The sequence below is a fragment of the Python bivittatus genome, unplaced genomic scaffold (assembly GCF_059951505.1).
Source record: "Python bivittatus isolate LINGU-HERP-01145 unplaced genomic scaffold, Pbiv_v1 ctg000480_np1212, whole genome shotgun sequence".
Taxonomy (NCBI): domain Eukaryota; kingdom Metazoa; phylum Chordata; class Lepidosauria; order Squamata; family Pythonidae; genus Python; species Python bivittatus.
Window position 1 is genome coordinate 63650973 of NW_028277075.1, and position 16738 is coordinate 63667710.

At 37.4% G+C, this 16738-nt stretch overlaps 1 protein-coding gene across 5 annotated transcripts in view; it reads left to right on the plus strand.

Annotated features, from left to right (window-relative positions):
• The window catches only part of CHID1 (chitinase domain containing 1), a 96025-nt gene extending 83038 nt beyond the window's left edge, over positions 1-12987 (plus strand). For all 5 annotated transcript variants that reach the window (XM_007429567.3, XM_025167523.2, XM_025167524.2 and 2 more), the window contains exons 11-13: positions 10525-10605; positions 12111-12153; positions 12744-12987. In XM_007429567.3, the coding sequence (XP_007429629.1) occupies positions 10525-10605; positions 12111-12153; positions 12744-12842 (223 nt within the window). In that variant the 3' untranslated portion in view covers positions 12843-12987. The remainder of the gene's footprint in view (positions 1-10524; positions 10606-12110; positions 12154-12743) is intronic.
• Positions 12988-16738: the final 3751 nt, after the last annotated feature.

Genomic DNA, 16738 nt, shown 5'->3' on the forward strand with positions numbered 1-16738 from the left:
TTGCCCCCCCCCCATACACACACAAACAGTAAATATGTTTGTGGCACACATGTATATGTATTCATATACTGTATATCTGGCACGAGTCACATACCAGGACAAAAATAATGTTGATAACTATTACTAATAATTGCTGATTACAAGTAATTGCCTGTAAAATGCCCACTGTAATTGATCCCCTCTCTGTGCTGCATCTTCCATTCTCTCCCACACACAAAACTGCTTTCACACAGAAACTCAAACCTACAGACGTAAACACCTGCAGGTACTTCTTTTATTCTAGCAGAAATGGCAAAGGAGAGACAGCTCCATTTGGCGTGCATCAGGATGCAGCAAGAATGGCTTTCTGCAGCATCGTGTGTGTGTGCGCGCGCGCAAGGCATGCACTGCCTTTGCGGTCATGAGGCCAATACTTTGCAACTGACTGCAATATTAGCATTTTGTCTTTTGAGATAGCTAGATGCATCTCAGAAACGTGTAGTACAGGTTGATAAGGTATGTGCTTTGAAAAGAATAGCACATATTCACACATGCTTAGTAGCTACTAACCCGGAAGGTAGCTCTTAACTGCAGCCTCCATATTCAGAACCCGCTTAGTTCATGGAAACATTAACAGGGTCTCACTAACTCAGCTATAGCCTTGCTTATGGATACACTTTTCATGGTTATCTGGTAAATTACTGTTGATTATAACATCCTGGCTTTCTTACATTTTCAAATTATTATCTGGTTTGATTTCTTGGATGTTTTAAAAATCCAATCTGTTACTAATGTGTTTGCATTACTGTATGTAAAAGGCAATTATATTTTGTCTTGAACAAGACAAACTCAACTATCTGCACTGTGGTAGTAAAACACTGGTTGTTCCTAAATTAGTTTTCAGGCCAGAAAACACGTCCTATGAGCTGAACCCATCTACTCCTTTCCGTTATAATGGCAAGAAGCTTCTCCTGAAGTGCAGAAAAGCAAGCTAAACGTTCAACCCCCTTCTATTGCTATTACTATTTCTTTACTTTTGGGGTCAGCCAACTGTCATGTCACAGTATCAAGAGATGGTGATAAGGCATTTTTGGCAGGGTAAACTCCTAAGCTTATAAACTTCACCTTGAAGCAGCTGGAGTGGCAAAGGAAAGCTTTACTGGCCCCGAGCTGTTTTATTTTTCCTTAGTGGAACTAAATCCAGGTAAATAGTGTCACATTTCCTTTACTGTTTGTGGAATTCCTTTTTCTAACTAACAAAGAAAAAAAAAACCTGCAACATTTACCGTAAACTGGTCTGCATTTGTGAATCAAGGATTCCACAAAACTGTTTAAAAGAGAACTTTGCAAACAGATGTTTACTTCTGGGCTAGATGTATAATTTGAATTTTTTGTCTATCTGCTAGGATTTAGTTATTTTCTTTTTTATTCCTTTTTATCGTCACAACAAGCATTCTTAATAAAATGTGGTTAGTGGCCATGTGAATGTTTCCACTTTTTGTAGCCAACTTTGCCTAAGGGAGTAGTGTGTTATACATGGCTGTAGTACTGCTACTCCTAAAACTTTCTTATAATCTGTATATCAGGGAAACGGTTTATAAACTTTATTCAGTTTATAAACTGAATTTTATCCTGTCAGGCCCCTGTCCCCAGAACTCCTCTCCCTTCACTCACTCAGCACATGATGGGAGCCAAGGTGGGTTTCGTGGGAGATGAACTAGAAAAGTGCATTTCATGCTGAACTTTTATCTATGAAGTAATTGAGCACTTTGTAAATTTCTCAAAGTTACTTGCAGCAATTATTCACTAGAGGGAGCTATACTTCCACCACTGAAGGAATTAAAATTTAAATTAAAAATCTGGAACACATGCTTTTTCAGACCTGAATAATCAGCTAATCTGGGGGGCAGAGAGGTTTTTTTTCAACAGATAAAAGGGATTTGCATGAATACATAAGAACGTTGCTTTTTAAAATAAAAGCAGGCCTGGTTCAACTATTGTATTTGTTTTCACCTGTCCCTGGGTCCTTTAAACTGGAGGCTGGTAACATGGGCATTTCTGATTTAAAGCCAATGACCCTAAAATGGTTCCCACCCAATCCCAACATTAAACATATAAAAAAGTGGAAACATTCACATGGGCCACTAACCACGTTTTATTAAGAATGCTTGTTGTGACGATAAAAAGGAATAAAGCACATATATATATATGCATTTTTTGTTTAATGGTTGAAATCTTCAATATTACCTAATCTTGTGAGTTTTCAGTACGCTTGGGCAAGGGCTTGAGGGTGAAATTGTCAAAATCTCATCAGATATAATGATATCAAAAGATTTCAACTGTTCTACTAGTTTTAAATTTCCATTGTTTGCCCCTGATGCCATTGTGATTGGACACTGAAACAGTTGTCAACCTTTACTTTAAAGAGGCATCTTCCTGCTATCCAGATTTTTTAGTCTCTGGTACCCACAATCCCTTGCCATTAGCCAAGGTGACTGGAATGAATGGTAGCTGGTCCAAAACTTTTGGAGAACATCAGCTTTGCCTGTCTTTGCTTTAAACTACGGAAGGAGATTAGGTCTATCTTCACTGCCTTGCCTCCTTGAACTCTTGGAAGAAAGCCTGGATATAACTTTCACAAATATGTAGATGTAAAATGCAGTATCTGTCAAAATGAACTGCGCTATGATACAGGCAGCAACACAAATGAAGCTCACCGTTGTTTGTCTTTCTCCAGCTAAAAATCTTTGAAAAATGGTTTATTCCTAGCAGTTACATGCAAAAAAAAGGGGGGGCAGTAAAATACATATGAAGACTAATTTGAAAGCAATCCCATAGGAAATTTAGCTTTCTAAAACATGCATTGGAGAAATTTACATCGAAAAGAAGACTGCAAGGATACGTGGGTGAAAAAGATGTGCTATGACTGCATAAAAATCCATGCACATTACTACTGTCAGGTGAAATGCTGTATGTTATATAAAAAGTTATAATTAACATATATATGTATATGTATAAATAAAATTTATTTATTTTTATTTATTTTATTTCTTTATTATTTTCTTTAAAAAAAAATAATAGTCCAAAATATTACCTTAATTATATGGACAGTTAAACAAATTAAATTTATACCTGACTACAGATGCTTAGTTAGAATCTCTGGTTTTTGGAAAGTCATCACGTCCTAAGAGCACTTCCAAGAGAAACCCTGCCTATGTATAAAATAGCATGTGGGTACAAGGTCAGCTTTTGTTGATTCTGCTCCCATGCGGACCACATCATTCCTTTAAATATGTAAATTTAAACACTTGAGTCACAACAGAAGGCAGCATATCACTGGCCCTGACTGATCTCAATCACTAAGCAGGGTCAGATCTGGTTGGTATTTGCCTGGAAGATCATTAGGAGACCCCCGGAATTGTAACTCTGAATTTTGGATAAGGAAAAAAAAAAACACTCCCACAATCATCTCCACACAAAGAATTTCTGCCACTTCAGAATGGATCTGAACCTGAGTAGATGAAGGTGGCTCATTTCAAGGGCCGAGTTAGCTTTTCTCTGGGTCTGCACTGATTTATTGCAAACTGGAGGAAATCTGAGCTCTTTTGCAATGCTAGAACTTTTGGGCCATCCATTCCTCTGTTGATGGAAAGGCAGTCACTTGAAACCTCCCAAGCAACTTGGCTGTTTGTAAGTTACTGGGCCCCCTGCCAAAGGGGAGAACAGGTAGAATTTCTGCCATCTCTTTGCCTGGGCTACTATGTGCAGGGAGAAGAGCTGCAAGATTCTGCAAACAGCCAAAATAGCCTGGAGGAAGCCCAGTTATGTTTTAAAGTGGGATTCCTGGAGCTTCTCAATATAACTATGCCTAGAGAGGCTAGGAAAAGAATTTGGCTGCCAGACTGTTGTTAGGATATAGTTAAAGATTTTGTGTTTTTATATTGCAATATGGTGACATTGGCGAGGTGGCTTGGATTTTTCTTTTTTCTTTTTTTTCAAATCACCATCCCTTATATATTTGTTCAGACTAACAACACAGATGTAAGGGGATGGTGATGATCTATTTACAGTAGAGTCTCGTTTAACCGACCTTCACTTATACGACATTCTGTCTTATCCAACGCCCCTAAAAAAAAAACACAACACGCATAAATCGGCGACAAGAAAAGTGTGCTGCTTGTTTGCGAGCGTGAGTGTACTCTTTCTTGTTGCTCCTGACGGTGCGGCACCGCAACGCAAAAATCAATTGCAACAGGCGCAGCGGATCGGTTTTTTTGTTTTGTTTTTTTACCACACTCAATCGTTACTGTGTGTTATCCGACATTTTTGCTTATCTGACGTTCTGCCGGCCTGTTTATGTCGGATAAGCGAGACTCTACTGTATTTCCTTTTTTGCTTAGTGTAGCTCAGAGGAGATTTTTGTTTCTCTGGGATCTGCAGCAGCTGAGAGAGTGGGGCACTCATTGAATAACATTTTTGCACAGCTTGAGGGAGAACTGATTATAGGTAGTCCTCATTTAGCAACTGCCCTGTTTAACAACCATTCGCAGTTACGATGGTGATGAAAAAGTAACTTTACAACCAATCCTTGCATTCACAACCTTTACAGGTCTGTAAAGCAAGAGGAAGCTGAAGTAAGATCATAAGCACGGTTGCAGTTTCACTTAGCAACTGCTTCACTTAACAACCAAGTTGCCAGTCCCAGTTGTGGTCGCTAAACAAGGATTACCTGTAGTTCATAGTGGTTCATTCCCTGCATTTTCAGACTGATAGCACTGAGGAGAACTGCAGGTTGGTTTCAAACTGCTTTGCAAGGATCAGACAGTGAAAATGGTGGTTGCGTGGAAATGTCCTAAGAAATTCAGGTGTGAATATTGATAATACACAAGTGCTATATGTGTACTTTAAAATCTTCAGTTATAAAGGTCAAGAATTATGGGGTCATTGATTGGGTTAAAAAATTACCGCTGCTTAACTATTTAGGTAAAATTGTAATTTTGTAAGATCAGTGTTGAATCTTTTCTTCTTCTTTGATAGGATTTCTGAATCATTGAGTTAGTTTGCTAAAAGGGCAACTGATGTTATTTTCAAGCTGTTTACTCAATAACTTAAATGCCGTATACTGTAGCAAGAAGTAGGTTCATAACTGTTCTCTCAGACTGCATGCATTTAGGAATACTTTGCAGTAAAGGGTACATCTAAAGTGAAAGAAACAAAATTTAATCCTCAGTAAGAGGTAGTATATATAACAGTGCTTCTCACCCTTGGCAACTTGAAGATGTGTGAACTTCAACTCACAGAATTCCCCAGCCAGCATGCTGGGAGTTGAAGTCCGCATATATTCAAGTTGCCAAGGTTGAGAAACACTGATGTATAGCATACAAGTCAACTGCTTTAGTACTGAAGTAGATACTTGAGAAGTAAATAAAACAGAGTATGTTGCTTTTCAGTTGAAGATCTGCAAAATAGACAGGGGCATCCACGTGGGATCTCAAAAAAGTCACAATCATGGCCATGACCACATGGTTGAAGCCCTGCCTTTTTTTATGTGTGATGCCCCACCCCCTTTTTACATATTGTGGCCACCATCTTGACTTTTTTTTTATCACTCTCAGACAGCCCTGAAAGTAGGTATAAATTAACCCTGAGAATTTTAAGGAAGTTTGTTAAAGAACAATCCCAGTATTATTTGATGAAAAAAAAGAAACAAAGCTGTGACGTCACTTTATTAACACTGTGGCATCAGTTTCCTTTTTATATGTTTATTTTTTCCCCCCATTACTGGGCCATAAAATAGTTGAAAGATATAAAAGTTGCTAGAAGAAAAGAAGAAAATTGGTAAGAGCTGAAAATATAGGCCTGCATACTTCACCTTTGGTGGCCATAAAATTATATTGAAATATTTTCCATTGAATTCATTGCTGAGAATTGAAGCCATGCATAGTTACTAAATTACTGTGTACTTTGTAGATTACTTCTTCCTGGAATGTTATAGAACTCAAGCATTTTTCACATCCAGCAAAAAAGTATCTTGTACAAATAGCACCATCCAACAATAATAAATCTTTTATCTTATGGGCCCTGTCTTTCATTCTAAATGCATTAGAGTCTGTGCTGTTTTATGGATCTGGCTGGATTAGTAATTTTCTTTGGGTCAAAGATTTAAAGAGAAGTGTTCATTTTTTGCTAACCCTGTGTCTTCATCTCTAATCAATATAAATAAATCAGTGTAACTATGTGAAATCAAAACTGAAGCAAAACAACACTTGTAAAAAAAAGAAGAAGAAGAAGAAGAAAAGCATGTGTTCCTAAAATCCATTATAAAGATTAGTGCCTCTGCAATGGTAAAATAATAAGAAAGAATGTGTGCATGTATAGAAGTGTATGTGCATATATTTATTTGTTTAAATCAGCTTTCTCCCCCTAGTAAATTATACAGCTGTCTGCTCTCAAGCACCTCTTTATCTAAACTCAGAGAATATCTTCCACTTTAATCTTCCTATAGAAAGAGGAAATTCCCACATGCCCCAACCAGCTCTGATTCAGTAACACACATCAAGTTGTGCTGGAGAGGTTTCTTTAATGACTTGATATTCAATAGCACCAGATCCAGACTGAGGGGCTAAAAAATGCTTATAAGTTTCACTCTGGGAATCACGTAGGTCTATAAAAAAAGAATAGCCTCTTACCTGCTTAGATTGTTTTTCTTTTACCCACATCTCCCATCATATTTCCTGTCTCTGTGGAGAACTAATGGAAGCTCCAAAGCTACCTTCTCCCCTCAGCAGCTGCATCTTATCTGCGCTGTTACATACTCAGTGAAATCTTTCTCACGCAATAATTTTCTGTTACTGTCCTCTAATAAAAATGGCTTGGTCCTGTGATAGCAATAAGAGAAGTGCCTATTCCCAAACTAGTCTAGGTATACTCGTTTATCCCAGGACTTTGAGCTTACAGGGTAAGTGGTAATAGACATACAAGACAAAATAAAGTGTTGGTTAGTTAAATCTCAAGTTCAGATTCTGAAAAATCTAGGATGACTGGCCCAGATTCAGACAAGTCTTTTCAAGATCATGGTAAGCTGTCAATGAGTTTTGCTGTTATCTCTTTTCCATTACAGGCAATGTCTTAACATATGAGTGAAGATGGGCAATTAATCCTCCTTCCTAAAATTTATGTTCTGGAGTCTGGCAAGTAGATGGCATACCAATTGCAATAATAAATAAGCACACAAAAAAGGCATTTGTTCAGCTAGCTTCTACTAGATGTAGGAGATGAAGATGCTACAAGATAGCATCTTCAGAGCTTAAGGAAGCTGGAAGAATGTGTCCATGGGCTGAGGTGGCAGAGGCTGAATAAGACGTATATCTCTTAATCTGTTTCTTCCTTGAAACAGCAGAAGGAGTTGGTTTCAAGAGTAACGTCAGAAACAGAAACATGCCTTGCTTCTAAGTCAAATGTAAAAGATGGCTTTCCTTCTATAATCTCAATCCAATACATGCTGATAGAGTTCTTTAATTAAGGAGTGAAGGCAGACAAAGGCAAGATTTATAGGATGCTACTTGTGATAAGCTTATCACAATTAGCATAGTATAAATTTGTTACATGTTCTGCAAAGTTGACCATATTGTACAAAACATTTCTTCATTTGTATTCTATGGAAACCTGTGATATTGCCCTCATAGAATTGCAGTTATTAACTCATTTTTTGTTTCATTTTGTTTGTATACTTGTATGCTGCTGACTCGCCAAACAATTCTAGGCATCTTAAACCAAAGTGAATACATACAATAAAAGCAGAACATAAATGCATACCCCTAAAGCAATAAAATTCCTGATCATTCACTCATTAATTCTTTAATTGCCACCAGTCTTTTCATCTCCTTTTGGAAAACTCTTAGCTCTTCCACGAACCACAAACCTCTTTATACATGATAGCCAGTAGTTTGAATTGCATCAAAAGCCTATCATTAGCCAATGCAACTCATGGAAAACTGATGTTACCTTGCTCTGCCAGCTTCCACCAGTTAGCCCCAATTGTAGCTCTGAATCATCTTGAGGATCAGCCACATAAAGAGTTAACTGCAGTAATCCAGGTGCAAGTGATAAACTTAAGTGTTACTGGTGCCAAAGTGCTGGGGTCCAAGAAAGGTCAGAAGTGAAGTGCCAGCTGAAACTTTGCAGAAGCCCTGCTGTTGATGGCTTTCACCTGCTTCAGTAGGAGCCACAAATCCAGGAGGTCCTGGTGCAAGTTATCCACAAGAGTGACCAGACCAGTTTCCGTCCCATGCCTAGGCCTGAAACCACACTGGAATGAACCCAAATAATCTGCTTCCTCCAGGGCTGTCTGTAATAGTCTCACCACTACCTTCTCAACAACCTTCTCCTTGAAGGTTTTCAGGAATACCTGGGCTGAACAATGGCTTCTTGTGGAGAGATTGCATCGTCACCCACCCACCCCCCACCTAAAGAGACATTCATCACAGCATACATCCACCCCTTCTCTGGCAGGTCAAATTAACTAGGTGGGGTAGGGATCAAACCTGGAGGAGGTGGAACTCATCCCCCACAGAATCCTGCCCACTTCTTCAAAGCTCATAAGTTTGAATGAATCCCAAACAATGATTGATCCTTTTCCTTTGTAGATAATACAAGGATGTTTGTGCATGTTGGGGGAAAGAACACTGTTGTATGGGAAGAATACTGTCAGTATTACTGAGCTGATACCTGTTTTTACAGCTTCACTTTTGCTTTCAACACTGATGTTAGACATGCATAGGATCTTAATTATATTATCCCTACGTTGACTCTGTTGTATCAATAGATAGCATAGTGGGCCCATAAAATGCTTTCAAACACCAACTATAAAAACTTTGGTTCTATTTAGAATTACATTTTTGGAAAATAAGCTTCTGCAATTTATAAAAAAAAAAAACCCTGCAGTTTTCCATTTCCGCAAACATATTCATAGTATTGATTGAAATTTGAGGATGAGCAAAGCTATTATTTGATGGAAATCAGTTTACTCTCTTTAGAATGTAAAAAGTTTAGTAAAATATATAGTTAAGGTTGATTGCTCTGAATGTAATTACAAGCAGAAAAATTCTGCTGTACTGAATCTTATGTTGATTGTAGAGATGGATTTAGAGGAAGTGAAAAATAAAAAAAGTAGCTCATGTAAAACAAGGAAAGATCCACAGATTTTGCTCAGCCCTGATAACCAGAACTTTTGGTCCCCAATAACCAAACTATGTTTCTCTGAAATTTGTTCTGTTTGGGCAGGGATACCTTCAAATTGTACATAAAAACAAACTCTGAGCTTCAAATGTTCAGAAAAATTAACAACAACCAAAGGTAGGGGGGAAAGACTAGGTAGGGGATCGTCTCCCTTTTGCCCAGTACCAGTGCCAATCCTCCGGAGAGAAGGGTTGAGTTTGTTATGCAAAAACAATTTGGAAAAGAAGCTGCATTAGCTGTGGACATCTGAAACACTTCTAGCACCTTGAAAGTGGACTTCTTAATGATAAGCCTCAGCCTTATTCTTCAGTTCAGGAGAGGAAACACAAAGCTCGTGTCAGAGCTTTGGACAGCCAGTTCTAGCTTCCTTCCAGCTCTGGGGTTTGAAGGATTGGAAGGGGATCGTGCCTAGAGTTGTATTTCACTCCCAAGGATGCTCTAAACTAGCCCCAGATATTAACACTGTACTATATTTTCTGGGAGTTTCCTGGCTTTGCTAGAACCCCCGTACAGAGATGTATTTTTAGGACAAGGTTTTTAATTAATGCATTAAAGTCCACAATTTCTCAAAGCATTGTTTCTCAAGCCAAGAGTATTGCATATCTTCAGCTTCTCAGAGAGAGGATAGAGAAAAGAAAGCTATAACAGTTCAAACAAAGGAGAATGTGAAAGTTAATAACGATGAATTTTGACATAAGCAAATGCTATTGACCTTCAGAGAATATTTACTGACATTTTTAATACTACAGAGGGCAGAGTATAAAGGCCATCCACTTTGAAGAACGTCATGGAATTAAAAAGAAAGAAGAGGTCGTCCATTAGATTTTATTGTAGCTGGATAGAGTGTGAACATAAGATAGCAATTTGTAAAGATCTTAGATAAACATTTTACTCAGCATTGAACTAAAACCACTGGATTATGGAAATAGCTCAAATACTGCAGTGCTTTTTCATTTAGCAATAAAAGCTAAGATGGGACTATGAAAAAAAAATAAAAAGGATATTTAAAAAAACACTAAATACTTGCAGAAATAGAGGACACCTAGTGAAAAGTTTCCCATGCTACAGGTTTGGGGTTTTGTTTTGTTTTTTACAATGAAGGTAAGATTTTTTTTTAAAATGAGCAAATTATTCTTGAGTTGATTGGAATGTGCAGCCATGTGGTAGAGCTAGTGCAGTGTAACAGTGTGCATTATATATTGTGTGCTGGAATATTTTATCCAGTGCTAAATAACTATATACAAATTCTTGTGGAAAAATCTTTGAATTCCAAAACGTTCATACCTTTTTTTACAAAATCTTTTTTAGATATATCGAAATATTAAAAGAGCATAAGCCTAAACTAGTCTGGACTGAAACAGTGGCTGAACACTATTTGGAATATAAAAAGTGAGTTACTATTATTTATTGTTTCTTTATTAAATTCATCCATGCAAAACTGCTTCTAAACTACCTAAATTCATGAAGGAACTATCTTGAGTGAAGGTAGAGAAATAAAACATTGTGTTTACTTTTAAAAGTTTCAAATTTTACAATAGATTGGTTTTTAAGAAATAGTATTATTGAAGAAATTGAACAAATAGCGGAATCTTTACTAATACTATATTAAGTATATGTTGATTGCATAACAAAACAATAAGAGTGGTGTCCTTATTTTTATGAAGGTATTAACACCTGTTCATATTAATCAAAAGCCATTATTATGTGTATCTGCATGTGTGTGTGTGAACTGGATGCTAACACATTTAATAACTCTTTTGTTGACAATTAGGTTTAAAACTTTTTAAGCTCGAATGATATATTCCTTTATTCCCAAGGTTTTATTTTTAAGGGAAAACAGAACTAAAATGATACCTGATTTTCAAGGAAAACACTCAGTCCAAAATGGTTTCTTGATCCAGATCTGGAGTTGTTTGTGGAACATCCTAAAAAGATGATTAAGGCACCAGGTTTTGGTTTTATGATTTTATGGTTTATGATTTTATTGTTACTGGGTTTTATTGTTGTGAACTGCCCAGAGTTGTGTTTAAGATAGGTGGCCATATGAATGAATCAATCAGTCAATCTAATGCAATTTGTCTACTGAAACACATTCTTTTCTTCATTGCAGTTTGGCCCTAAAGGGGATTTTGGAAACTAAGTGTACGCTGGCCCTATATATAACATCAGAGACTAGGACCCAGCAAGTCAATGTTGACCAGTGTTCTGGGATATGGGGAATGACTTGTTCAGAAAAACCTTGCATTCCATACCCATCCTTCTTGGTTGGTTGCAAGTTGTGATTTCCTCTTGTTTTCCATTCTGTATTAAACAAATAGAATGGTGTAGCCAAAGGTTGGCTTGTTTTTTAAAGCAAAGTGAATTCCTCTCCTTTTTGCCATTCTGCTTGAGGAAATTTTGGCAGCCTTCAATCCTTTTCCCATCAGGAAGGGTGAAGTATTTTACTTGAGAAATATCTCATCTGGAAAATGTATCTGTATGCACTTTCCAAGATATCCATGCTAAGTGAGGAAAAACGAAGAGATCCAGTACCATATACACGTGTTAAAATAATTTCTTATGCATTCAACTGTTTTCCAAATTGTAGGATACCATTAATTATTTTGCTAATTATAAGATGTTTTCAAGCTACAAACAATGTCTTGTGTTCTTTTTTCCTTTCTCAGTTGTGTACTTACTCTCCTACTCCAACCCCATCCTCTGGTTTTGTGAAAGGAAATACATTACAGGTGGAAATATAGCAGATGAATTTGTCACAAGAATATCAATATATATGATTATATATTAACTACACTCTTTCTTTCTTTCTTTCTTTCTTTCTTTCTTTCTTTCTTTCTTTCTTTCTTTCTTTCTTTCTTTCTTTCTTTCTTTCTTTCTCCTTATGCCCTTTGCAGAAGTAAAGGAAACAAGCATATAGTCTTCTACCCAACTTTGAAGGTATACTAATCTAATTTTAATGGAGTGTGGTGCACCATAACTAGGAGCTGGAGAGAATTTAGTTTGCATTTTGATAACATTTTATCCAGTACACTTCTCAATTGAACATTCACACGTCTGACTATTTTGTGATGTAGTCCTCTGGGCATAAAATGCATATGGTAGGGAAACATACACAGAAATATGTATGGTTAGAAACATCAAAAAAAGTGTAATAAGCTCATATGGAGCTGGAACAGAACAAACTTAGGAGCAGAAAAATAAGAATCAGAAAGATGCCGAAACTGACAGATGTATGCATCTCTATTCAAAACATGAACCTGTTTTACTCTTGCTCCAAGGCCAGTACATTTATGAGTGAAGTAGAGTAGCTACATTCCCTCTGACTAGGAATAAATTGTCAGATTATTAACTGGTAATTCATAGAAGTTGTAGCTCATTTAATGATTTGTATTGATAATAAATGAAAGCTGTTTATGATATTTGATTTTTTTTTTCTGTGAACCTTTCCCCCCAAAAGCATCAATCAATTCCTAAAGTGTATATTCAGCAAAATTAATAATCTATAATGTTTCTCTTGTATTTTGCAGTCCATTCAACTGCGGTTAGAACTTGCAAAGCAACTGGGCACAGGAATCGCTATCTGGGAATTGGGCCAAGGCTTGGATTATTTTTATGATTTGCTTTAAAATAAGCAATGCTCTTTTCTTCATTGACATTTCATCTTCAATCAACTGAAGGGGGACTATGTAGGCAGGACATTTATTTTGGGGTGGGGGTTATGTAATTTATATGGAATCTGCTTCAGAGTTTCCAATAAAGGATATCTTTTGAGGTATTGTGTTTCTTGCACTGTGTGGTGATGGGTAATTTTAAAGCAGGGAGAGACACCAACACTGGTGTGCTGGAAACCTGACTGCAGTGAAAGTAGGTAAGACCTCTTTATTTTTCCATTTTTCTGTACTTAAAGCCATGGAGAAAATCTATCTGAGTAGTCACTAGGAGTCAAAAACGACTTGATGGCACGTAATCATAATCATGATCATGCTTAAAGCTAATTCCAGGAGCAATGCTTGCATTCCAGTCTTGTAGAATCTTAAGAGTTCAGTGGAATTGACTCCTAAGTCAATACACATCAGGTTGTAACAGTTAATTATTGGGTGCCCTATAGTAGGCTGATTCTGGTACAGCTGAAATATGCTTGAGCCTAACATAAACTGAACAATTTTGGGTTTAATTAGGCTGCTCATTGCTAATGACAGTCAAAGTCAAATAGGGATGAATTTAAGCCAAGTCTAGAGAATTCAGGTGCTATCTATACTGCAAGTATTATGTTGGTTTTATACTACTTTAATGGTCTGGACTTCCCTCCCAGTAATCCTAGAATGATAGTTTAGTGAAGTCTCTTGTAACGATTCCTACTGCATGGTGATCCACACAATTATAATATCCTAGGAAACGTGAATAGTTGCTGATCTATGAAACCTGTAGGGTATCCATATTTTCAGAGTTTTATTAAGCCAAACTGCTCTGGAGGCTGCCAGGTTGGGGTAAGTTATTGTAAATTGCTTAAGTGCCGCTCCTGGAACTTCTTGCTGCTCTGTGATTGCATAAATGTCTCTGGTGACACACAACTTTCCTCTTTAGTGAAGAGGAAGCAGGGAGAAGTTCCAGAGGCAGCGCTTACCTGGATTTGGATGGATCACCAGAGACCGAAGAAGTCTTGTAACATTTGAATTTATTTACACACATGCATTTGTACCAGCTTATTCATTGCCCTACATGTAATCCTTCTGAGAAATCTTATGTACTTCTCCCGCTCTTTTTCCTTTTGGGGGACTTTCTGTGCAGCATCTTACTCAGCTCCTGCTAGACAAAGCATCTTATTTCTCTGCTGCTGCTAAATGCAAATTATTACCATCCATGTCTGTCACCTACTGCTTAGCTAATCCAAGTGGGCGAGAAAAACAGGGCTTCTGAACTAGGCTTGATTCCATGGGTTGGTTGAACAAGCAAAGTGCTTCCCTTTTGGCAGCGAGACCCCCACATTTGTATCAGCTGCACTTGGGAAATCTCCAGGTTGCCGAGGCTCATCTTACAGTTCTTATTAAGTTATTGAGGCCTCTGTTTGTTTTTGGCTTTGCTGTTCTGATTTGGCCTTCATTCTTACTGCAAGCTGCTGGAGCATCAAATTCATTTGGGTTAGGATGTTTTCTATATTCTGGCTCTGTGATGCCAGTGTGCAGTTTATCTCCAAGCAAACACAATTACGGTGTTCATGCTGGGAAAGTGCCCCATTTTCTTCAGCAATAAGAAGTTCCAGGCACAGCACTTACTTAGGTTTGGCTTCCTTGCAGGAGGAGATCACTGGAGACTTAAGGCATTCATGTAATAACTACGTACCTGGATTACGATAGGAACGGAATGGAATACGCCCATTGTCAAAGTCAAAGTACTTTATTTCAGTCGCTGGCCAGACTTGAATAACCTAACAGAATAAGTTTAATGAAATAAGGTTGACAAAATAAAATCGAGTTAAACAGGAAAATGAGGTAAATATAAAAATGTAGTTAAATTGAACTGTTACTAGCAAGGTCCTGAGAGATTTTGCCAGCTATTAGCCAAAATGTGGTGACATTATAAGAGAATACATCACTCTGATCAGCTAAAAGGAGTCAGTGTAACCTGAATATTGAGATAATAAAAGTCTAATAATTACCAGTTTGTGGTGAGATTGATAGTAAAGAAGTGAATGGGCTGTTGTTTGGGTAGCTCCTGATTTTTAATGACGAAGTCATTCAATGTATGGGATTTTCTGGAATCTCCCTTGTGGAACCACACTTTGCAAGGCATTACAGCATGCAAGCATCAGAGCTTTCCAAAATTTTGGTATAGTAATTTGACTGAGCTATCTGGCAGGCTTATGTCTGGTGACAAGAATAGCCCAGGGAATTAGGCTATCCTCAGTTTGTTCTTCCATATCACACATGCACACCGTCTGATGTTCTTCCTGGTTGAGTTGTACCCCGCTGTGATCAGGGTGTTAAGGGAAAAGCTGTAGTAATGCAGCTTCCCTTCCAGCCCCTTTTTCCATTTTGTAATGAAGTGGTGGTCTAACATATATGGGGTTAAGCCTACAGGAAAAATAATGAATTTTAGCCAGACTTTGAAGCTTTTGATCTATGCACTTGCTTCAGATTTAAGGAATCCTGCTTCTATACAGAGAAGAGAGTTGGGCACTCACTGATGCACTTGCAGAATATTTCTTAGGAAGTTGGACTGGATGCAGTTTATTTGATCAAGGCTTAAACAAGATATGCTACTTCTGGCTACCCTTTATGGACTTTCTGCTTGACACCAGGACTTTAAAAAAAAATGACTGAAAATATGATGTTTTATGGATTTGTTTATAGATAAGAGATGGGATATGGGATAAAGAGATAAATGTTTGCAACTTTAAGAGGATGAAGAGTTACTAAATTTGTTTATGCTTGTGATGAAGGTTGGAAGTCACTTCTTTATATATTTCTTTTCTCTTTATTATATTTTCTCTTTTTTCTTGCACTTTTTACTTCTCCTGTCTATTCTCTTTTCTTTAAGTTTAGTTTGTATTAGATTTTACTAATATAATCAACATTCTTAATAAAATTTCTTTCATTCATTCATTCATTCATTCATTCATTCATTCATTCATATATATATATATATATATGAAGTTGGACTGGATGGACTCAATATTTCAGAAGCTGGTGTATATGCCGAGTTGTACCCCATAAAGGAGCTGTACTCGAGCCTTTGCTGAAAAGAATTCTATTTCAGCAGGGACCATCTAGGCACTGCGAGGACTCTAAAAAGTCTGGACGGTCAATGCTCATTTGAATGCATTTTACGTCAAACAACATCCATTGTCTTTCTGAAATGGGATGAAGACATTCTAAGAAGAGGTGCAAAGATGTGAAATTATTAGAAAAAATGTTCAGCCTAAAAGATACAGTTCTATTCAGTTGAAGAATCTAATGGACTAGGAAGGTCTGTGAGGGAGGGTAGACTGAGGGAGGGAGACAAGGCACTGAGAATATTGGTGGGTGTGAGGTAGAAATGTTTTATGGGGCTGCAGCCTGGTGGGATGGGAGGAGGGAAGCCGATGTGAACATCAGTGGCTGTGCAGCAAGATGTTTAAGTCTGGATGGGGCAGAGGAAAGGCATGTTTCTTATTTCTTCTATTCTTACATTAAAATAAATTTCATGTATTTTCATTCCCTGAACATTTGTGCTTATTTTTAATTAATGTATATCAAGTTTAATCAATGTATATCAAGTTTTGTGCTTATTTTTAATGATGAGTCGATCTTTTTTTTTATTAAAATGGAGGTTGGCTTAAAGTATAGGTGGGGCAGCATGAGAGTTTCTAAAAATGAAAAGGGGGGCCTGATGTCAAAAGCTGTGCGAAGCCCTGTTTTATCTGTACTTAAATCCAGCTTCAGGTCTATTTTATACCAAGAAAACAGCCTTGGAGTAGCAGCAAAGGATCTGAAGAAGGAGCAGGTTAAAAAGCATAAGCAACGTTTTAAAACGTTTAAGTGCT